The 23,968-nt window shown below is 40.1% G+C and overlaps 1 protein-coding gene across 1 annotated transcript in view; it reads right to left on the reverse strand.

The window, feature by feature from the left end:
* The window catches only part of METTL24 (methyltransferase like 24), a 101,629-nt gene that overhangs the window by 49,741 nt on the left and 27,920 nt on the right, over window positions 1–23,968 (reverse strand). The window contains exons 2-4 of the mRNA XM_031680152.2: window positions 17,201–17,299; window positions 9,697–9,836; window positions 953–1,181 (exon numbers count right to left, since the gene is read on the reverse strand). Of these exons, the coding sequence (XP_031536012.1) occupies window positions 953–1,181; window positions 9,697–9,836; window positions 17,201–17,299 (468 nt within the window). The remainder of the gene's footprint in view (window positions 1–952; window positions 1,182–9,696; window positions 9,837–17,200; window positions 17,300–23,968) is intronic.

A 23,968-nucleotide genomic window follows, 5' to 3' on the forward strand; every position in this document is an offset into this window, starting at 1 on the left:
AAAGGAAGGTTTTGGTTTGGGTTTTTGTTTTTTTGTTTTTTGTTTTTTTTTAAAGAAGAGTAAGAGGAGGAGCAAAAAGGAAAAGAATAATGCAGAAGAAAAGTTTTTAAAGATCAAGTAGCCAACTCAAGTTTAAAATTGAGTTCAATGTACACTGTATCTCAGAAGCACCCATTCTGGCATGTTCTAAATTATATGCCATCTCTAGCTGTGAATAATAGGTCAAGAGGCCAAGCCCAAGAAGGGCTGGCAATTACATACAAGACAATTATACTCCAGAGAATTTCTCTAGTATCCTCATACAGAATGCAATTAGCTCACGTCTACACTAAAAATTGCTTTCAAAAAACACCGTTCAAAGATTGAATTTCTTTTTGCTATCCACTTACAATAAAATATTTGTAGAAGTTTGACATCTTTTGACATAATTATATCAGTTGCAACACACATAATGTCCATTCAATTTTACAAAATACATTTTAATCAAAGCCACACATATTTTCTGAACTTTAAGAGCCTAGAGAGTCAAAATCACTGTTACAACAGTGAGAAACATGATACACTAGCAATCCCTTATCAAACATAAACCTGGCTCTGATTACTTTTTGTATTTGAGGCCAATGTAAGTAGTTTGCTCTGTCTGGAAATTTTAAATCAGTTGCCAAATGAAAATGGCACTCTTGATCCCATGCCAGGAGTAAGTTTCTTAGTCTCCTTTCCCAGGCTTGGTCAAAACCTTAGCACTACTCAACAGCAACTAAAATCTTAAAACCAATTTAAATATCTCTATCCTTGCCAAAACTTTGTATCTAGAGAGCCAACTCTATAAATAATGATGGGTAATCAGTAAGGTTAAAACTCAACCTTCAACTATCTAATCCTTGGTTTGCATTTTAAAAAAAAGCTCATGAGTTCATTCATTCTAATTATGAGATCAAATGAAAAATCTAACCTTGCGATGCCCAAATTCATTCAAAATGGTTCCCAGTTTTCTAGTGCTGCTATATGGTTTTTGGGCAGCAACAGCTGGATGGGGGTCTCGCCAGTCGATGGACACGCGGTGATACCAAAGACGTTTACTCTCCAAAACGTGAGCTGATTTAACACTAGGATCAAAACAATGCACTTCACATCCATCGTTGGCCATGCCAACCTCAAAATGGGTATCATCACTTCCTAGCCTGTAAAGAAAGAGGGTGCAAGTCAACATCAGAAAAATATAATGAAGCAAAAGTGTTGGATAAACAAAAATGACAGTGTCAAGGCCAATTTTCTTAGTCACATCAAGCCTTTTCCTGCTTTAACATGTGGTTAGTTGCACACATTTAATAAACCTTCCTTCACAAAAGCGTTACAGCTAAAAAGCTTCTTGATAAAAGAAGTAAATTATCTGCTAAATGCCAACCAGAGAATCACATGTTCAAACATAAAGAAGCATATCAAATTCACTTTCTAAAAAAGATACAAACTATAGTAGCAATGAAACAAAGACTATCTAGCCATCTTAAGAGATTTTTTTCAGAATGTGTAAGAAATGTAAGTCCCAGGATCAGTTCCTTTAGTGAGAAGTGCATTCTACTAATGAAGTAATTGGTCTCCATTGTAATGGCCACGGTGCTGTGCATGCAATTTGACTTAAAGACAACAGCTGGGTTTTTTTGGAAATGGAGCATATTTTAAAACAGCACAGTTAAAGAAGAAAGGCAGTTGTATGTGGTTCTACTGGATCTGGTACTTGAGAGACAAAAGAGATACATCACCTAACTTCACATAAACAGGGGAAGAAATTATGAATTAATTGTGCTTAAGCACCCAGTAGGTAACACATATTGTGGAACATTCACATACTTACAAATTTTTTATTTACTCAGGAATATTCCTTACTTACTGATGTAAGTTTCATTACTTTGATTAAAGCATCATTTTGAATGAAAAACATGAAATTAACCAAAAGAGGACAATTTTTTTAAAAGATCATTATGACTTTTCTGCCCAAAACACTATAATTAGATATGATTTAAGATACCAAAATCCCATAGAGTATCTATAATGCACTGGCCAAACCTGAACCCAGTGCAGAAATGCTTCATTATTTTAGACTCTAGTATTTCAGACTGTTTTATAATTTGGAAATGTATGAGCTCATTAAGTAATAATCTAAGTCTTCAGTACAAAGATCTTCCACCTAGACACTCTTAATACTCTGTTTGCCTTGTTCTTTCCCTTCACTCCCATTACATTGCTCTTTTTCTCATTGGACCCATGTCATGTCAACCTTCTGCTATCCCTCAGCTAAAATTCTCTTAACACTTTTAGCTAGGAAAAAGATTCAGCACTCTTCTCATAAATGCTCCCATTCCTTCTACCCAAGATATCCTGGTTCCTATTTTCAACTTCCTACTGAACCCACACAGCTCAGACCATTGTATTCTCTATCCTAGCTTTCCTCAATTTGTTCATTATTTAATTTGGTGTTGTAGGTTAACTTGCTGGCCCTAATTCTTCACCCCTTTATCCACATTACTGCCGTGGTCATCATGGATGAGGTGTCCTTTCCTGCCTCTTGATTTTTCAGCTTGGCCATGTGACTTGCTTTTTGGAAGGAAGGAACATGATGCCAGTCCTAATCCTGTGGCTTTCAGTTAGGTTCAGTTCACTCTCTTGTACCATTATCGTAATAAAAATTTACCCTGGAAAGTTTGCTGGTCTCAGAAAAATAAAAGACGGGAGAAGCAGAGGTGCCCCAGCCAATCCACTGGCCTTCTGTGAAACACAGAATTTCCCTTAGCCACCTCAGCCTGAAGTAAAGTCTCCCAGCTGAGCCTGGCCTGGATCAACTGAAGCCCAGCCAATCTGCAGATGTATAAGAAATAAAAAATAATGGTTTTAAGTTATTGAGCTTTAGAGTGACTTGTTACACAGCAATAGCTAACTGATAAAACTCACATTAAATATAAATCCAAGAGTTGCAGTAGACACTAGAAAGCATTTTTTTTGTAGACAGATTTCTATGTAGATCACAATGCTATAGAATTTACCTGTCCCAAGGGATCTTTTCACTTAATTGAATTTACTGAAACTTTATTGAGCAAACCAGTGTTATCATAGATAACCCATTGGAAAAACATCAGTTTTGTAGCTTTACTAAGAGTACAAACCACTATGTCAAAAAAGTACTCATTAAATATAATTTGTATATAAACTTTCAAGAGTAAAGAAAGGTGAATAATATCTTTCTCTGTGAATTTTCAGAATATTGTCTCAAGAAAAGATTTTCCACTGTAAAATATATATGTATTTTAATCAAGACTTCAAAAAAATTCTAGAATTAACCACATACAGTTGCATAACTAATTTTTTAGTAAGGCACTTTATTATATATTGATGTATTTTCAACTTAAACTAGTTTCTTGCAATTAAAAAATAACAAATACACTTATAAAAAGTTCAAGTTGTAAGTACATAAAATGAAAAGTAAAATTTTCTTACCACTAGAAATTTAGCCATTAATTTCCAGAGATAATCAGTTAGCAGTTTTTTGTGTATCCTTCCAGAAATTTTCTACATATGATCAAGTGGTTCTCTACTAAAAATACCATTAAAAATATATATATATATATTTGTTAATCATTAGATGGTGATGAGCTACTTTGTATGATACACTAAATAACATGAAACCATTGAAATTTGTAAAATTTTTGGTTAACTTATGTTACTTTTACTGAATAAAATTCACTTAATCTAAATATGTAATATGCACTGTATTGGCAAGTAATCAACTACATTTATTTAGTCAATGTCCATAATTCTTATTTTCATTTATTTACAATTGTACTTCCTCAAGCTTAGTTTAAATTAGTCATTTGTGGTAGGTGTAAAAAGCAAGAGGAAGAACAAATGTAATATACACAGGTGTTGCAAAAAGTGGCCCAAAGTGTTAAAATCAGGAGTCAAATCCAATCTAAGTAGTTCCAAAGCAAGTACTCTTTACACACTTCCTCACAGCAAATGAGCACAGGACACAGCATCATAGAAGGAATATGTGTAATCTAGGAAATCATCAGCTACTAGACAGTAAAGCTCCATGAAGAAAAGGGCTGTGTCAATCTTGCTTATTTCTGAATCCCTAGTGCCAAGTAGATAGATGAATAATGACAGACAAATCCACAAAATGTTGCCCTAAGTGAAAGAAAACCATTAGGTAGGGTCTGAAATTCCCAGAATATACAGTACAATATCCAACATGGCATGGGATGGGCTACATTTCACTGAATTATTCATGTATACAGACAAATATTTATAGAGCACACTATATGTTCAAGGCACTACACTAGACACCAGAGGCAGACAGATGAATTAAACACAATCCTTGATCTGAAGAATCTCATAAATAGTAAAGAAGAAAGATTTTTGAACAAATAACTATAATAAAATAGCTAAAACTAAAATTATTATTTATAACAAAAATGTATTACATCTGTAAGGAAACCATTTTTTGCTCTTATTTAATCAGAAGGAGAATTCACTACAGAAGATCTTATAGACTTTTTTTATAAGATTATATACATATATATTTATTTATAAACATAGATCATATGGCTTCTACTTCAAGGTCTAAGATAGTTTTTCCAGTTCCTGCCATCACATCTGCATTCCAGCCATTAGGAAAGTAAAAGAGGAGGGGAGATTCACATCTTTTCCTCTTAGGAGCATGGTCTAGAAATTGCGCACATCACTTGCACTCACATCACATTACTCAAAGCCAGTCATATGGTCACTTGTAGGTACAAGGAAGGCTATAATATACAGTCTTCTACAAGGTGGCCATGTGCCCTGCTAAACTCAGCAGTTCTGTTACCAAAGACAAATGGAAGAATAAATACTGGCAGATAACTTGCAGTTCCTGCTACAATCCATTTCTGAAATAGTTAAGCAGTTAATATGTATATTCAAAGGTATAAGCCTTCATAAAAACTGTAACCTATCCCTCTATATGGGGGAGAGAGAAAATTATATAACTCACACTTACAAGTATTATTCTGCTTATGTTAATACAATGGTTTGCAATTGCAATAAACTTTTCAGCATAGAAGGGCATCAAATCTGAGGGATTTGTTGAAGAAAGAGTAAAGGGGAGGCTTATAGAACTAAATTTCCAAAGGTAATAGAATAACAGAGTCAGTAAGCATCTTGGCCCTCCTCTCCAGAAGTCTGAGAGAGCAACAATCAGGATCCCTAAGTGTGGCTGTGCGGGTTATGCCAGGGGGCACAACTCACATCATAGTCACCATAATGATAATTATTCAGCAGATGGCAGTGAAGTTTCTTGAAGGAAGAGATGCCTTTTCCAAGTTGTATAAAAGTGTACCTTGGACTGACTACATTGCTAGCAATTGCATGTCCTTTAATGCTACTGAAGGGTAGAAGGGATGGAAGAGTCACTGTTCAAGTCCTTGGTTATTCTTTTAAAAATATTCCTAAGAGTATTAAGGTGACTGTCCATTACGTTCCCAAGAATCAAAAACTCAGAGTATAAATGCATGAAGAGATGTTCAAGATTATTGGTCAGTAGAAACAAAACCATAATGTGATACCACTTCACATCCACTAGAATAGCTATAATCAAAAAGACCAATACATGTTGGTGACAATATGGAGAAATTGGAACCCTCATACATTGCTGGTGGGAATGTATATACAAAATGAAATATAACCAAGATAAATGAATATATATATCCACACAAAAAGTTGTATAAGAACATTCAAAGCAATATTATTTATAATAGGCAAAAGATGGAAACAACCCAAATGTCTATCAACTGATGAATGGATAAATAAAATGTGGTATATCCATACAATGGAATATTATTTGGCAGTAAAAAGGAATGAAGTACTGATACATATTACAAAATGGATCAATCTTGAAAACATTATGCTAAATTTTAAAAAAGCCAGTCAAAAGGCCACATATTGTATGTTTCCACTTATCTGATATGTCCAAAATAGGTGAATCTATACAGACAGAAAGTAGATTAGTGGTTCTTTAGGACTAGGGGATGAAGAAGAGGAAGAAGGTTGGAGGGAATTAAGAGTGACTGCTACTGGGTACCAGTCTTCTTTCTTGGGGTGATGGAAATGTTCTAAAATTGACTGCAGTGGCTAGAAACCATTGAATAGTACACTTTAAATAAGTGAATTGTGTGGTATGTGAATTATATCTCAAGAAATCTGCTAAAAAAATAAAAAAATAAAATAAAATCAGAGTAGATACAGGGAAAGATTTTTAACTCTCACCATTGAAGGCAGAAAAGTTGGAAGAAGTAAGACAATTAGTGTTTTCCCCAGAAGTTTCTGTTGTCCATTCCTCATCCCAGCAAGAACCAGAGAATCTGGCCAAATAATTATCTAGATATGTAAACTGCCAATTACTGGAGAGGGAGAAATAGGTTTTCCAAAGCAATGACATTGAATAGTGGATAAAAGTATTTTATATTTATTAATTATTATTAAATAACATAGCCTGAAATGCCAAGATTTCATCTAAAACATATATTCTCAGTATGGTTGATATCACCCATAAGGGGACAAAAATTGATTCTTAAGGGCAAAGAAAAGCTTTCTGTTTTACATTTAAAGTATAGATACAGCTGTTACATAAATATACAATGTATCTAGGGTATTAAAATTTCATGGGGAGGATGATTAGGAAAAAAAAGGGTCCTTGGGTCTCTGGTTTTCTGATCCCTCATTCATATAAAATATGAGCTTCTGCCATGCTAATGAAACTATTATAAGATGAAAATTTTTGGCTCTGGAGCTCCCATTCCTCTGAAATGCTCACAGCAACCAGAAGTTCCAGATTTTCTATATAAGATATTGTTGCCTAACTATGTATCACGTATCAAATTTTCCTCTGTCTTACACTGAGAATTTATGTCTTCAAACCAAATGGTGCAACATACCAAAGAACTAAAGAAATTAAAAACATTTAATGATATATTATGCCTTCTCAGGTTTTCTCTTCCACTCCTATTCCTACCACTGAAATATAATCATTGACATGAAAGATAAAAAAGTGATTTTTCCCAATTCACTTTAGCTACTACCCTCATCCCCACAGCACCTCCCCATCATCACCCCTCCACCTCACACACTACGAGTAGACTTGCAGGGCAGGCCCTGTCTGCAGTCGTGGGGTAGACAATGTTATCATGGGAACCCACAGCCTCTCTTCACTTCTATTCTCTTTCCCCTTCTCCATAACATAACCTTCCTTTTCAGTGCCTTCTCCTATCTTAATTGGTCTATTCTACCCCCATTTCAAAACTAAAATGGATCTTATTTAAATTTTCAACTGAACTTTACCCAGAGTGCACTCTCCCAGAAAAGTGTCTTTTACATTAACTGTGGAATAAAAAGCTTTGACTCCTAGTAAAGAAATTTCAAACATCAGAGAAAAGGTGGAGGTGATACCTGCTTCAGTTCTATGAGAGCATTCAACCTCTGCCTTTTGATCCATATCACTCCCAGAAGGTCATCCCCAGTTGCTGCTGCATCCATCACAGGATAGGAATGGCTGGACATAGGAATAGCAGTGGCATGGTCCTGCTGCTGCCACAACCCTGGGGCTTGGAGCACATACTGCCTGGATGGAGGGACCACACTTACCACCTGCCCTCCCCTCCTACCTCACAACTATCCCAACACTCTCAAATGCTTACGCCTCATTTTAGGACCACCACTTCTGGTCTGGGTCTCTTTCTTCCCTCAGCATCAACTGAGATGTTGTCAGTCAGCTATTTACCTGCCCCCGAAGCAAGCAATTCATCTGAGAAGCAGGGAATGCTTGACTGGATTCTCAATCCTGGGTAACAGTGCAACCAACATAAACATCCACAATCCAAAGCACCCTTTCTTAGGGCATAAGAAATACTGTCTTCAGTTTCCAGTTTTCAGTTAAGCATTGTCAGGTTTTGAATCAAATGTTGGTCCTTAAAATCTATTCATTTCTTTTCCCAGTGGAACTCAACTGTTCCTATCTGCTCTTTACAAAGTTGATTTTGAACAGTGAACATTTAAATTAAAATAAGAAACTACCTTTTTACATGTAATAATCTGAAATCTTACAGCAGAACCAATTTATCTAATGGCTCTGAAGTATAAGGAAAGCAAAAAGGAATTTGAAAGATTTTCCCCAAAACAGTTCTCCCAGTTCTGTTTTACTCAGCTATATGCTTTAAATGAAATTATTCCAGGGTGTAAAATATTAAGCAAAACATAAAGGCAGTTTGGAGCAAGTAAACAGGACCAAGCTGAGATCTCTAATTTGCATTTAGCATTATGCAATTATTTTTATGACCTGGTTTCATACATTTTTAATATGACATAAAATAAACTCTACTGTCACAACTTCCTATTCTTCTTACAATTTTGCAGTATAGCTGATGGGCTCCCAGAAAAAGAGCTCTGTTTTAATCAACTGGCTGAGAAACTCATTTCCTAATCCACAGCCTCCTGGTTTAAATCAAGACAGAACCAGCTTCCCTCCTTCGTCTCCTTATCTCATGCAATAGTTTATGGAGCAAATGTGTACTGAGTACCTACTGTGTATCACACTCCACTGATATACACCATGGCTCTTCATTTAGTCCACAGAAGAATATTTCCATTATCCTGAAACTGTTATTTGAACTGCTTGTGTGTGTGTGTGTGTTTAATCCATGCTGATTATAACTATGAATTCTTGTTTGGTAAAGTTTGACAGCGATGGTGGATGCATCAGCCCTTTTGGGTGGGCCTCCACATCACCCAAACATCTGCCCCAAACCCTTATCATCTAGGATTCCAGTTGGCAGTTGTCACTCCTGATTCTGAACATAAATTGCAGAGGAGATGAAACCTATTCATGAGGAAAAAGCAGATGATACTTGTGAGGGTCCTCAATATTTTGTAAAGGACTCCAGGCATCTTTCCTGAGAATCTAACCACACAACTTCTACAGAGGCTACAGAACAGGGTATTGCAAACAAGAATAACTCTAGCTTGCCTTTTTTTGAGACATACATAATTTGCAAGTTTTCAGGACTGCTTACATGTGTACTGGTGTATTTGGTGAGATAATCTCATTATGTTACATTCACCCTTTTACAAAAAAAACTCTCTAAATCTAAATTGTATACTTAGGTCATTTTCAGCCTGACTAACTGAATATCAATACTTCCCAGTTTTGATAAAATCTCATTGTTTCCATAGGAGTTCCCTCTTCTTTCTTTTTTAGTGTAAAACTATACACAGATTTACCGTTGGCATAAAACATAAAAATCAAACAGCGGCCATTTGTCTTGGGTCACTCATCATAACTGCATATAAAATTTCTAATATACTCACTGTTCTTTTCTATTTCTAATAAGAATTCCAGCTAGAAATCATTGGCTTCAGCAAGAAGATCATCATCATGTTGAAAATGGAATGGAAGTACCCAACTTACTACTAGCAGAATGGAAGAGAGAGTGGCCCTGGCCACTCTGGTGAGCTGCAGGTGCCCACAGTTACATAACAGACAGATGGGTCTAAAACGATGGCAAGAGAAGCAGCAGAGCACCTGTTATACCTACCAGCATTCATAATTTGTGTTGTTGACAAAGCCTTGGCTGCCTGCAGGATCTTTTTTTTCCCCCTGCTATAAAACGTACTTACCCTAAGGAATAGAGGCGGCACTGCTTGTTGCGGATTTGATGAGCTAAGCCAAACCTGTCATCAAGACAGACCGACCAGGGCTTTTTTGCAGGGCTGGAGTCGGTGGCTAGGCTGTCTGTACTCATGTGATCACATGCAATCTGTAAAGATTGGAAATCAATGTGAAAAATTTAAAGCACTGGATGATAGATGGCAGGTAGAGACTTACTGCTTCGCTAGTCCCTGAAAACCATAACAGAAGAGTTATGTCCTTCGCTGCTAACTACTCCCCTCCCCAGAGAAATACAAGACTGCTGTGAAATATTTGGAGGAATTTCAAATACCAGATCATAGGTAACCTCGTGGAGACTAGAAGCAGGTTTGAAGGGAAGTTAAGAACTTCTATAGCCATATGCACACTGGGAGAACAAATCAGGGAGAACAAATCAGGAGCAAGGATACAGGGAGGAGGGGTCACGACAGGCTTTGCAAAAGAACGTTAGTCCTGGAGGAGGAACAGAACTGAGACCAAGAAGGGATTTCCAGACATGAAAAACAGTGCTCCCAAACCACAGATGTATATTACCCACAGCGTTCTTACCAGAAGTTGTGAGATAACGACCAAAGGAATAGATCTTAGAAGGATTCAAGATTAATCTATTCCTTATCACAGGCAGATACGGTGGGGCCACTATGGCCCAAAAAGGTAACGTGTTAACCAAGGTAAACGGCTGATCAGGGGTCAAGTGAGAATAATACATAGTCCCTGCTAGCAAGACAGTACTCTGTGATACACTGTTCTAATGAGCTTCCTCCTGTAGGGGAGGGCAAGAGCCCCAGCCAGGAAGGAAGCTCTTCCTGAGCTAGCCAAAGCACCTCTCTTAACTCATCCAGCAAAATTAGAGAAGAAAACCAAAGGGAACATGTATCTAAGCCAAGCAAAAGGAAGCAAGTCTCTAACTTCAAATGCACTTTAAGTAAATATACTTGGTGAGGAATTCTGACTTGTGCTTGAGGCTGACACAGTGTGCATGGCTGAGGCTGCTGGAACCAAAGAAAACAAGTTTTGTGGCCAACATATTTATCTTACTGCGCAACAGTACTTCCCTCTAATTCCTCAAAACTCTCATAGCCATCATGATGCACCATAAATCATGCAAAAGCTCTTGCTGTCACATCACAGACAACAGACCACTCCAGATGCAAAGGATGTTTTGAGGTTCACTGCTTTAGTTCATTGAAAAACATAACAGCAAACAATTTTCTTCTTAAGAAGATATTCTAGACTTGCCCAATCCTATTATTTAACTCATTTTCCAAAATGTTAATCTGAAAAGAACATATTATATGTAACCAGCATCTCCCTTATTCTGGCTATAGTCTAGGGCTGGCCTGGCAGTTCACCCCAGCACTGACTGAGAGAGTCTTTTGCTAGAATACAGACATTTCATAGGAAAGCTTAAAAAGTGAAATCCTAGACGTTTTCTTATTCTATTCCCTTGATGAACTAAAAATTTACATTTCAAGGCAAGGCAACAAAAATGTAAACACAAAATTTTATGAACAACCCCTTGCCTTGTATGTGCAGACATCTTTGGTGAACTTTATGTATATACAATATTAATATATCATTTCCCTTTAAGGTAGTGACTGGTGCAGAACAGACTGGGTCAGGTAACCTGGGGAGATACTGGGCCTCACTTAAGGGAAGTTCTTAGCTTAAATACTTACTTAGAACCTTATTAATGTTACTAGTCATACTACCTGTATTCTGCCTCTCTTATAGGATTATTGTTTCTTGCATTACCAAATGTGTGACTGAGCCTCCAATAAAATTAATGATTAGGCGACTTGAAACGATTGACCAAATATATAGTTCTATAAGATCAGTGATTGTAATAGTGTAAATCTAGATATGGAAACAAGCAACAAGAAGGAACCATTTCCTGGACCATAACAGACTAGGAAGACAGGCAATCCAGAGGATTCTGACTACTGTTAACAGGGTCTAATCCAGTAATAGCACATTGAGTGGCCTACCAATTAAATCCTCGCCTGACCTGGGGATGAGAATTCCTGGCACCATGGGACAAAGTGGTCACAAAATGCCTCCCAAACCTTGGTCAAAATTAAGACCCAAAGGGAGGGGATTGTAAAATAAAGAATATTTCCCAACATCCAGTTCTACAAGAATCAAGTCAGTAGCCACTGCAGTTGCTCACCTACAATACAGCCTGAAAGGAATTCAGGGCAAAAATCAGGATGAGGCATTTTGTGCTCTGAGAAAACTGGCAGAACTGGCCCTCAGACAGTCAGAGATTTTCAGGAGAAAATTTATGAACACAGGTTCTTGCATCTTCCCATACTTAGAAAAGCTCTAAAGCCATTAACTAAGATATCTGCTCCTCACTATTAATAGTAACTTTCTACCAAGATGTGTGATTGATTGCACAGTCTCCTTTGTCAAAATCACATATCTACTCGCTTGTCCCCTTACCTCCTTGGATCAGTCCTCAGAGCTCTCTTAGGGACTGTCTCCCAGGTTATAATCCTAAATTTGGCTCAAATAAAACTTCCCATTTCTTTCTCAGATTGACTGTTGATTAATTTTTGTTGACATCCTCAATCCAGTATCTTTCTATTTGTCTACCCACAACCACTGTTGAAAGGAAAAAATAATAGAAAATGGAACGGAATCTTCTCTCAAGCAATTAGTACAGAATACATTTATTAACTGGATCTATCAACATGTTAATTTGTATAATTCATTTCCTACTATTCTCCCACAAATTAATGGAAATTGTTTCTCTGCCTGCCCGCTTCTTGTTCCCACCCACCCACCCAAAGGAAAAGCTGCTAATCTAATTAGTCAAAGCTCAGTGTTCATCAAGCTTGTTTTTCACTAGTAGGTGAGTTAAAATGCCTTAAAACTTTGTTGGCACTCGGTTCCATGCCCTGTCTCCTGAAAGCAGTTAGTTAAGCCAGGGCAGTTCGGTGGATCCCAAAGACATGCCTGGACCTCCTAAGCCTGAGCCATTTGTTCTAGGGCAGCTTCCTGGGGTATTTTTATTAAAACGGTATGATAATTCCTATTTGTTATTGTTCTTTGTATGCACTCTCCCTAAGAACCTCCCAAAAGTCAGATGAGGAGATGGATCGTCATAGGTTCTTGTTCATAATTGCCTCCAACACAGTTTAAACCTAACTCCAGCCTCTCCTACCGTGTTTCTCAAGGTGGGCCCACAGACATTCCGATGGATGTGGGAGTACTTAAAAATGCAAATTCTTAGTCCCACTCCATAACTATAAAATCAGATTCTGTGAGGCAGATGCACGTGAACGTGCACTTTAATAAGCTCCCCCTGGTGATTCTTTCACAGGTGGGCCTATGAATTTCCTGGACACCTTCTGTAAAGCCCCACTGAAATGTTCAAGCCCATCCTCATCTGTGCCTTAGCAAATTAAGGGAAGAGGCTATGCTGGGCCAGAGCTTTCAACTACAAACAGCAGTTCCTCCAACCCCACCCCTAACAAAGAGCCAGAGGCAGTCCCTACAATTAGGTCTAGACCCCAAGAGTCAGGTTAGTGTTAAGAGTCAAGATTCAGGGCTTTGAGGTTCATCTGCTCCTCCTTTATGAACCTGGGGGAGTGCAGTTTTATTCTATTAAAGACGCTTCAAGCACTTCTTCTTCCACAGGTTTTGTCTTGCACAGATATATCCCTATTGGAAAACTATTATTTTCCATTCAATCTCTCCTATGTCCCCCTTTTCTCTCCTAGTTCAAAACTACACACAGGAGTTTTTCCATTTTAACCATTTATTAACCATCTCATTGATAGACATTAACTTTTGAAAACAACTAGGAGTACTCAGTAAAATTCATCTCTTAAAAATTAATTAAATATTGATTTTTTTCAAACTTAGTTAAGATTTATGGTCAGGGCCTCAATAAACTCTCTTGCAAGCAAAATCAACTCCTAGCTAAGCTCTAACTCAGGTAATTATGTTTTTTTCTTTCTATCTAATTCTCCTTGTAATTTTAGCTATATAAAGAGAATTAGCCCTGAACAAAAGAAAACAGACTCCAGGAAAAAAAAAATGTTTTCTGAAACGCTTTTTAGTTATTTAATTTGAAGGGATCCAATTTGTATTCATTTCATTTTGTATCCCAAAAGCCTAAATAGCATTTCTGCCAATTCATAAGTAAAATCTGGCAAAGGGAGCTCTTAAAATTTGGGGACTTTTGGCAAGAATCACTTCAATAATCAAACTGTATGTTTGTGTAATACATTATTTTAAAAAAGTAAAATATCAAGGAAAGAGTTATATTTTTGTTGCTTTTATCCCAATTTGTGTGTGTGTATGTATGTGTGTAATAAATATGATAGATACTATTGTTATAAATTTGTGAGATCTGACCCTCCAGATCCCTGGATTCTTATGTTATTCTTACAAATAGTTAGATGGGTAGATGATTAGATAGATAGATAGATAGATAGATAGATAGATAGATAGATAGATAGACAGACAGACAGACAGACTGAATTTAAAACATTTTTTCTTTTTAGAACAACTGTTGCTTAGATTAATTTTGTACTGCGAGCCATGCTTCCTGAAGGCATATGGTTTGGGGGTTGCCATAAAAAGCTAGATCTGGAGACTTCCTTTAGAACAGAGCACTGTGTTTATGATTTAACCATTTCTTGTCAGCAGCACACAGTGTATCACCTACTCCAGAACTCAAGAGATATAATCACAGGCTTTCACATTAGAAACCAATACCTAGTAAAATTGAGCTTGATATTCTGCCCTTTGTACCCAAATACTATATCCTCTGATGTTTCATTAAAAATGCAGGGGCCCAACCATGTCATCAGGGTTGCCACAATGCACAAGTCCAGGGGTGCCAGGCCCAGAACAGTCTAATGCCACACTGTCCCATGCTCTGTGCTTCTGTTCCCGAGCTCCCTTGGCCTGGTGGACACCCATCTGTTCTCCCTGTTAGAGAATACACAGCTCTCTTGCATCCTAGCTGTTTACCAGTGTGTGTGTGTGTGTGTGTGTGTGTGTGGAGAGGGTGTATTTAATTCAGGTTTGACATCTCAGTCAGTGCCCAGCCCAATGTCAGCCACAGAGCAAATGCTCAACAAATACCCACTGAACTGAGGAATGAATAAATCAACATATCAAATGCTGGGCCTTGCTTTACAAGCTTAAAGACGGATTTGAAGGAAATTTTTAAAATTTTAAAAAGCAGCATAAGAGGATGGAGGTGGAATTTGCTTAAGTATCTACAGAAGTTTCTTTTTTCTTGCCCATTATGACTCACTATTGCTAACTGTGAAAATTTTAGGTAATAGTGACTCTAATATTCTGCCAGTTTTGTAGGCTTTCATTGTCAAGATGAGTTCTAAATGAGGCACAAGCACCCCAAGCAGCCAAAAAGCTCTGCGTTACATAGAGAGGGGAAGGAAGCACTGGTTAGTAGGATTCTGATTAAGAACCAGTTAGTGTCATCTCTGACAAGCTCCCACCTGCTGGCCTCCTAGTGACCTGGAAATACACAAAAGCATAGGACTGCAGTGGGTAGAATGACCTCTGATGACAAAACCACCATGAGGTCTGGAACTTTTTCTCATTTCTTTGTCTAGGGGAGCTTCAACAGCCAAATCTCTATTATTATACTCATCAAGCTGAACAATAACTGTATGTCCATTTATCTACCTTCCCAACTAGCCTGTTGGTCACTTGAGGGCAGAGACTGTATCCCCAGGGCCTAGCACAGTTCCTGGCACATAGTAGGATGCTCAGAAATACTTGGTTAATAACAATTCTGCACTAGTCTCAGCTCAGTACAAGCTCATGGAATTAGGAGGATCTTGGAAATAATTTGATGCAATCTCTTCCTATTCAAGATCAGAACAGCCAGAACCAGAGAAGCAAAATAAATTGCCCAGGGTCACAACATCAAACTACATCACAGGATGCTTTTTTTTTTTAAAGAATTTTTTTCTTCTCAGTCCGTAATTCATGGGGAAACGCCAAGAGGGGCTTGAAATGACCCTTTCATGCCTCAAGAGCTTCTTCTAAGTTAAAACGCCTTTTATGAGTTATAGAACATGAACCTGAAATACACATAAAATGGATTTTGGAGGCTTTTACATAGTCAGTTTATTTGGGGGGGAGGGGTGAAGCCCACAATTCTCAAATTCGACTCATAAATTTAACATCTCTCATTTTTCTCTGGGACTTTCAACGGCTTCTTAAAGTCACAGTTAAGAGATCCAGTGTCTCATTCTTCTTGTAAAACCAAACTATGAAATTAAAATTTCAGTGTTTTAACTCAGTCTGTGTAAGTCCACCAAATTAATTTGCAGCGGCAAAATAAGATGAAATTATGTAAAGCACAGGGACCAATTTATCATCCCATTACTCATGATGAATTCAACAAGCTTTTACTTCTACATCTAGATGACAAATATTAAAATCCCTGGTTGTCTAACCACATCATATGAGAAATGGGACTTTCTTTTACCCCTAAACTAGCCTTCTAAAAATTTAGAAATATATGCTCTCCCATGGATGAAAAATGAGCTTGGCTGCCAGTGAGGTTTGGGAGGGGGCGTGGCATGCCAAAAGCCAGTGGGCTGAAGGGAAAGCAAAAGAACCAGGGACCCAGTGCCACACCAGCTCTACTGTGCAGCTTCCCGGGGTGGGGGGTGGGGGGTGTCTGTGCACGCCTCACAGGCAGTCTGAGTTTCTAATTTACTAGCACCTCTCAGTTCAGGGCGAAGTTTCCCTAAGGCCTTGATTTCCTCCTCTGTCTCTCTGTCCCCAGGATCAGGCTACTTGAGAATGGAACCTCCTGATTAATGTGTCAAGAGCCATAGATGCTCCTTAATGGACGGTCTCTGCCTGCTCGGGGCGCTGGGCAGGAGCTGCCACAGTGTGTTAAGTCACTAATGAAGGCCAGTGCTCAGTAATGATTTAAAGTGCCCTGAGAATAGAGAGCCTTAGGATTCATTAGCTCTCCTCTGACTGCCTGCAAAGTCTCCTCTGCTCTCTGGCCTAACACACCCCTGTCTGCCAAGCTTCTGTGGCAGAAAAGTGAAAAGGCAGATTTCTCCAAATACACAATGGAATTTGAACCTCCAGATGATGATTTTGGTTTGTGACACACTGGACTGCCTACTCATGGGCACGAATCTGTCACTTCAAATGGCTTTCTAAAGCAATTTTCTAAAGTAGATCTTGAAAACACATTGGGATGAATCATTAAAACATCTCAGGATGATGATACTCCTGGAAGGGAGAAGATGCCGAAGCCGAAGCAGATGGAAGGCATCTTTTATCTGCCTCTAAGTGAGTGGATACATTTAAGAAGCAAGGCCTCAGAAACTGTCCCTATCAGGTCGCTGTCAGGAGGCCCTGAGAATCTCCACAGCCCCTCATTGCCCCTTCCTTAAAAGGGGCAATTAGCATCTTTTACAGAGTCTCCAAACCCACTTGCACCAGAAACTCAACCTGAGTGGTGCTGATGTATCTCAGGAACCTCAAGGCTTCTTCATCCAGTGACCGAGCAGGGCCTGCCCAAGGTTGGAGATCTATATGCCACCGGGGACCCTGTGAGGAGAAAACACAGGTCACTGCATAAGGGATCAGGCGCTTGGGGTGGGGATAGGAAGGGTGCAGAATATCAGTGAGGCAAGACTGATAGCCGCCTGCAAAATAAGCATGGCTGTACTCAGGTGGCAGGGAGCTGGTTCTGAGCTGCTGTTGTTAAGGCGACATCAGTCACAGGGAGACAAATGAGGCCTGAGAATGCCCAGCTACCAGGTGAAGCAGGAGATTGCAAAGGCCAGAGGGGATGTCTGTCTCAAGCTTCTGATCAAAGGCAAACTCCAGCTGACCCCACTGGGCTCTCTCAACTGTGGCTTTATACTACCCTGTGCCACTCCCCATTGAGAAGCAAACCTCCCCTGTCTCCTACAGTTTCCAGGGCTTAGAGCTTCAGATATAGAGGCCTCCTAAGGGCAGTTTTGTTTTCATGGCACCATAATGCCTGAATCCTCATGGGGCTTGGGCATCTTTCCCCCACAGACACAGGGAGAGGGGGGAGGGCATCACCCAGTGTTCAGACCTCAGTGCACCTGGTGTCTGGACCATGCATGTGCCAGTAGACCCTGGAGCTGTCCCCACCAGGGCCAGCCAAGGGTGGACTTCTAGCACTGTAAGGCAGTCTCCACCTTTCAGCAGAGGACACGAGGGGATCCCAGGAGAAGAGTGAACAGAGATGAGCCCTAAGCCCCCTTTTGCAGCAAAGGTGGGGTGGATGAAACGCTGGGGGAAGGTAGTGATGATCTAGAAGAAACAAAAATGGGGACCCCCCTCCAGTCAAAAGGAAGCACTAGTCATGAAGTCCTTGCTGGAGCTCAAGCTCCCCACCTATAGTTGTCACCACCTGGAAACCTCCCAGAGGCTGACTGTGATCAGAGTGTAGGGTGGAGAAGGGTGGGGGCTGGGCAAGGAGAAGCCCCAGCAGCTGGCAGGGTGAATGTCTAGCATCAGGAAAGTCTTGGCACAGGGGTTCCTGCAGAGTGGTAGGGATTGGCCCCTAAATTCCATTTTATGGTGAGGAAGGGGTCAGGGGAGGGTTCTGAGGAAAAATAAAGGGACTATTCATGTACACACATTGTTCTCTAGTCAGGTATTGCAATGGTCTGAATGGGTGTCCCCCTTCAAATTCCTACGTTGAAATCCTGATGCCTAATGTGATGACATTATGAGGTGGGGCCTTCGGGAGGTGCTTAGGTCATGAGGGTGGAGCCTTCATGAATGGGATTAGTGCTCTTTTAAAAGAGACCCCACAGAGTTCCCTAGGCCCTACCATCACGTAAGGACATGGCGAGAAGGCCACCATCTGCAGCCTGAATGAGGGCCTTCACCAGAACTCAACCTTGTTGGCACTCTGATATTGGACTTCCAGCCTCTAGAACTTTGAGCAATAAATTTCCTTTGTTTATAAGCCACCCCATCTGTGTTATTTTGTTATCCAGAACAGACTAAGACAGGTATCATGCAAGAATTATCTGTCACTCAAAAAGAAACATCTAAACAGGCTAGCCCTGAGACACTCTAGTACATATAAGGGTTTTTTGCCCCTAAATGGGATGGCCTAGGTGACTTGGGGTTAAACTGAAAGCAAGTAGGAATAGGGTAGTCAGTGTGAAGCCAGGTGTGTGGCCTTGGGGAAGAGGAGTAAACTCTGGCGTGAGGGTCTGAGTTAAATGCAGACACTATGTAAGTGTAAAGCATTATTCCAGGTTCGGCATTATGAGACTCATGTCACTGCACCACGTCCCAAGAGCCCACAGTCTTAGCGGCCAGACAGACCTGCACCACCGTGTAGTGACTGAGCACCCTGAAGTCCTCTGGACTAAAAGCACCCTCACTGATTTCCCACAGGCTGCTTTTTCCTCTGGAATCCTTAGGGCAAGGCCAGTTTCATGAGCATGCAACCTGCAGTATTAGAAGGGCCTGTGTTTGGCTTAATGCTCTGCTGACACTGTCCTGAGACTCTTAACAATTTTTGAACAAGAGTCCCTTTTATTCTGCACTGAGCCCCACAAATTATTTAGTCAGTCTGCCCTGAGGGACATCTTTCCTGGGGAAACAGGCTTTTCTTATAGCTATTCTTGTCCTATGAAGGTTGAGCCAGCAGAGGCTGTAGTCAGAGAGAACCTGAGAACATTAACTCATATATCTTCCCAGTTAATGGCTTCCACCTCCCCATTTCTTTTCTCCATCTCTGAATTAGCTGTTGATTACCACTCAGTCAAACAATATTTATCGAGCATCAGCCATCCAGTGCCAGGTACTAGTCAGCGTAGACATGAACAAAACCTGGACTCTCCCAAGAGGCACTCGCAGTCTGGTAGGGGAGACAGATACATACGAAATAACATTGATACGGAAATGTTAAAACATTACAGAAAATCGTTCTTTCCAGGAAATTTTTAACTATGAAGTCATAAATTATACACACATTTAAGGATAAATGCCTCTTAGTTTTGGTTGGTCACATTCTTTTTGAGTCAGTAGAGTGCCTCCCCCAGTTGCCACTGCTGTCAGCACAGCAACACAATGCTGCACGCGAACTCGTCCGGGCCTGAGGTTTAAAACTCCTCCACATCACTGTCGTGGGAGCTTTACAAGCACTCCGGCATCTGGCCCAGGAGCCTCTTTCTGAAAATGATAAGGCTCTTCTAAATCAAGGATCTGAAACTTTTTCTATAAGAGGTCAAATAGCAAATATTTTAGACTTTGCAGGCCTTAAGTTCCGGTTGCAATTCCTCACCCTCTGTTGTAGCTCAAAAGCATCCAGAGACAGTAAGTAAACAAATGGTCAGGGCCGTGTTCCAATAAAATTCCACTTACCAAAACAGCCGGGAGGCTGGATTTGGCCTGCAAGGCTGTAGCTTGCTGAGCCCTGCTCTATTTGATTCTAATTTGGATGTAGACTGGCCTGGAAGAGAGCGTTTACTTAAAATAATGCAAGAGAGACAGATTATGATATCTAGATTACAAACAACTTTGTCATCTAGGTGACTTGGGTAAATGTCGGTCAGGTCCCAGCAGGATTCTGTGGGAAGAATTTAGCAGAGAGACTATTTACAAAGGGGAAGGCAGAGTTTAGGAAACCAATAAGGAGTAATGCAGTACCCATGGCTGGTAGCACCAGGGAGCCCTTACAAACCTAAGTCTGAAGGAGCAAGGAGGGGGAGAAATTTGTGAAACCTAGAGAGGGAAACTGTGTGGAGAAGGTGTTTAATAGAGGAACACAGCCAATCCTGTCACATCCAGCACTATTATTTACCCACCCTACCTGTCAAACCCAAGGAGAAGCTGAAGAAGACAGAGGTTGCAATTGATCCACACAGGTCAGCCTCCCAGGGTACAAAGCAGGAGGAGCAGGATGGAAAGTGGATCAGGAGAGGCGAGTGGAAGGTCTCCTACACAGCATCCTTTGCAAAGAGGCATTGAGACTTGCATGAAGTCATTCATTCATTCACTGACCATTTGTGCCTCGTGCCAGGCTCTGGATTACAATCCAATATGGGACACAGCTGTGTAAACCAATAAATGCAATGAAGTTCTGCAAGGGCTCTGACTGAAATCTCCATAGGGCACAAAGAGATGAAGGACCCAAGCATTACTCCAAAATAAATGCCAGAAAATACAAATGTAGGTTGTGGGAAGCAGTCTCCACTGTAAGAAGTCCAAAAGTTTCATTAAAGAGACACCTTAAACACAGTAGAAACACTTAACCTGGACTACACACAAAAGTAATGTCACAGATCAATAATGGTGACTCCATATGGTGAATCAACATGGTTAAAACAACAGGATTATTTTAAGAGTCCACAAATAGTAAGTCCTTCTTGCTATCGGATACTTCTCAGTTCTAACACGACAATGCTAAATGCAGCAGCTGGAACAGTGAATAATACAGCTTGTGGGCTCTCAGGTAGGGATATAATAGAAACATACAGCAGAGAGACACCCTTAGACGTGCTCTGGCTTAGTGCTCTCGTTGAGCTGTTTAAAAAACATTTCACATAATGTTCTCATTGGAATCAGTCTGACAGCAGTTCGTGATTATTTCCCCAAGGAAACCACTAGCTTTTATCATCTCTTTCAATTATCATTTGTCTTAATTCTCTAGTGTACACATCAATATTTGTCCTTCAAAAATCCCACAAACAGAATTCTCTGAGCACATTAAAACACTGATGTTTGGTGTTTACTAGAACAAGGCAAAAAAAAAACTCTTTTTCTTTTAAAAAAATTTTTATCATTATGACTTTCCCCCAAACAAATCCCTAAATGCCAGGGTCCACTATTAACCACGTGCTCCAAATATCAAGTGGTCAGAACAAGGCTACCCCTATCGCTCCCAGGAGGTGGGAACGTAGATTCCCTGTCCTGTCTGTCATCCCCACTTTCTCTTCAGACAGATAAAGGAGCAGCTTAAGCAGGTGGTGGAGATACCATCACTGGGGGCTGGTCTGTCTGCCCCCAACAGCCTTGAGCTGAAATGTAGAACAGAGCATACACAATGAGTTGCCACAGAGAAGTGGCCAGGCTCCCGAGCCCCCGAGGAGACAGGGGTGCCATTGTTCCTTTGCAATCTGTAGTCCTGCCCCCTACCTAAACCACCAGGCCACTCATACAAAGGAGCCCCTCCCCTAACATGGACAGGCATCCCAGGAAAGGCAGGGTCTCAGATTTCTGAGGAAAGGGAGCAGCCCTCCACACTTTCTCTGGAACTTTCTCCAGGAAACATACACTGGGAAGTGAATTGGCTTCTAACGAGGGGCAAATGTTTTGATTACATAGCAAAAGTTCCCCAAAATTAACATTAAGGATAGCAAAAGACTCTATACACAACTAACTCATGTTGTTCGGGGGCTATTTTGCAAACATCTGAGATTCTCTTCCCAAAGGGTAAAAAGTGATCACTGAGTCAGCCCAAGATGATGCACAGAGATAATGGATCTGGCTCGAAAAGATTGCAACAAACACGGCCATAAGTCTTTCACATATTTTTATAATATGTGACTTCAGCATCAAATTTATTTCTTGAAAAAAAAATTCATTCAAGCCAAAGAAACTGAATTCCAAGATTTTACTATTAAAAGATAATGCAAAAAAAAGCAATCTTTCAGAATACTCTTTTGCTTACCAGCCTACACATGTGCACATAATAGAAATATATTAATTCAAGACCATAAGCCCCAGCAAAACTGGTTGCATATATATATATACATATATGCAAAAAATATATATATGCAGACTCACCCATGACCTGAAAAGAGAGTCATTGATTCTGCCTTATGCAAAAGCTTTCTTTGCCTCAAAATTTGGAATAACAGCTTCATTCTTCACAGGCCATTTTCCCCACAACCATGAATGTCCTCACGTAGCCCAGACAGAAATTATCACACTAACAACAGTGCCACATCAGCACAAGCAAGTTTTGTACAAGCATTTTTTTAAACTTTCTTTTAAAATAAAAACCAAATATAAAATAATCCCAAAGAAGGAGTCTAATGCTCCATCCCTCTGGTTCTCAATGCTTCTCCTCTTTGGGGATGAAATTATATGATGAGTGATATAAACGATCAGTTTCTTTATTGTGATGCATAATTGGCAAAGTGTCTGGGATTACTTTTTTATAAAGTTTCAATACTCCCAATGCACATTCCCATAGCTAGTAAACTCTTGAAAGGGTTTTAAACCCAGCAATTGTCTGTTGGGAGAGATCACTTGATTCTCTGTGTGTTGCTTGTGTCTGTGGAAAAAACAAGTTTGTGAGTCCTTGACTCAAACTAAACAATACGCTGAGCATGCGTGATGAGCTGATGTTGGGGAAGCCCAAGCTTTCTGGGAGAAACAAACCCAAAACAAGCAAAATATATTTATTTAGCAATTTTGCTGCAATTTTGTGCTAATTAAGAGCATCTGTTAGTGGGTAGGAAACAATGATTGAAGGAAATTGTTTGTTCCTTTTGAGAAGGAGAAGGGGGGTTGTGGGAGTTGTTGGCGGAAGGGGAAGACTCAAAATGGTACCTGTGCAGAGCCTGAATCCAGGCACAGCTGAGAGTGTGTGAGCACCAGCCACTGCCTTTCTGTAAGGCCCTGAGATGATCATGGCTTTTAGGACTCCATCTGAGTGTGAGGGGCCCTGAAATTCTCTGGGGTGGCAGCTCACATTCCTCCCCCATGTCTCCGTGTGACTGGCCTTTCTCTCAGAATCAGCCCTGCTTCAAAAAGAGCAGAGGTCAGTTGCACATTTTATGGTGACAATTCATCCAAAACTTTCATCAAAAAAAAAAAAAAAAAAAGAATCTCAGTTTTAGTTCTAACATGGGTAAGCACACCCCACCCTGTGTCTGGCACTGAATGCAACAACAAAACCGGGACGAAATGCACAGAGCAGCTATTTGAGAAATCTGAAAAGCAAACACTGGCAGGCAGATTGGGAAAGAAGACCAGAATTCAAAGCACCACCAACCGGCAGTGAGGTCACTATTGTCTTCTTCTAGTATTCTCCTTATGACCCCACTCAAGGCAGCCTCACACTGGACGTGGGCATCAGTGCAGACCAAGAGCTCCAGGAGAAGCCCTGTAGTTCACGCTCAAGGAGGGAAAGGGTCTCCTAATGCTCAGAGAAAGTCGATGGGGGTGCCCCATTTCCCCCTCCTTCTATTTCCTTTCCTCCATTCTAGT

This window comes from Vicugna pacos, chromosome 8, assembly GCF_048564905.1.
Source record: "Vicugna pacos chromosome 8, VicPac4, whole genome shotgun sequence".
Classification (NCBI taxonomy): domain Eukaryota; kingdom Metazoa; phylum Chordata; class Mammalia; order Artiodactyla; family Camelidae; genus Vicugna; species Vicugna pacos.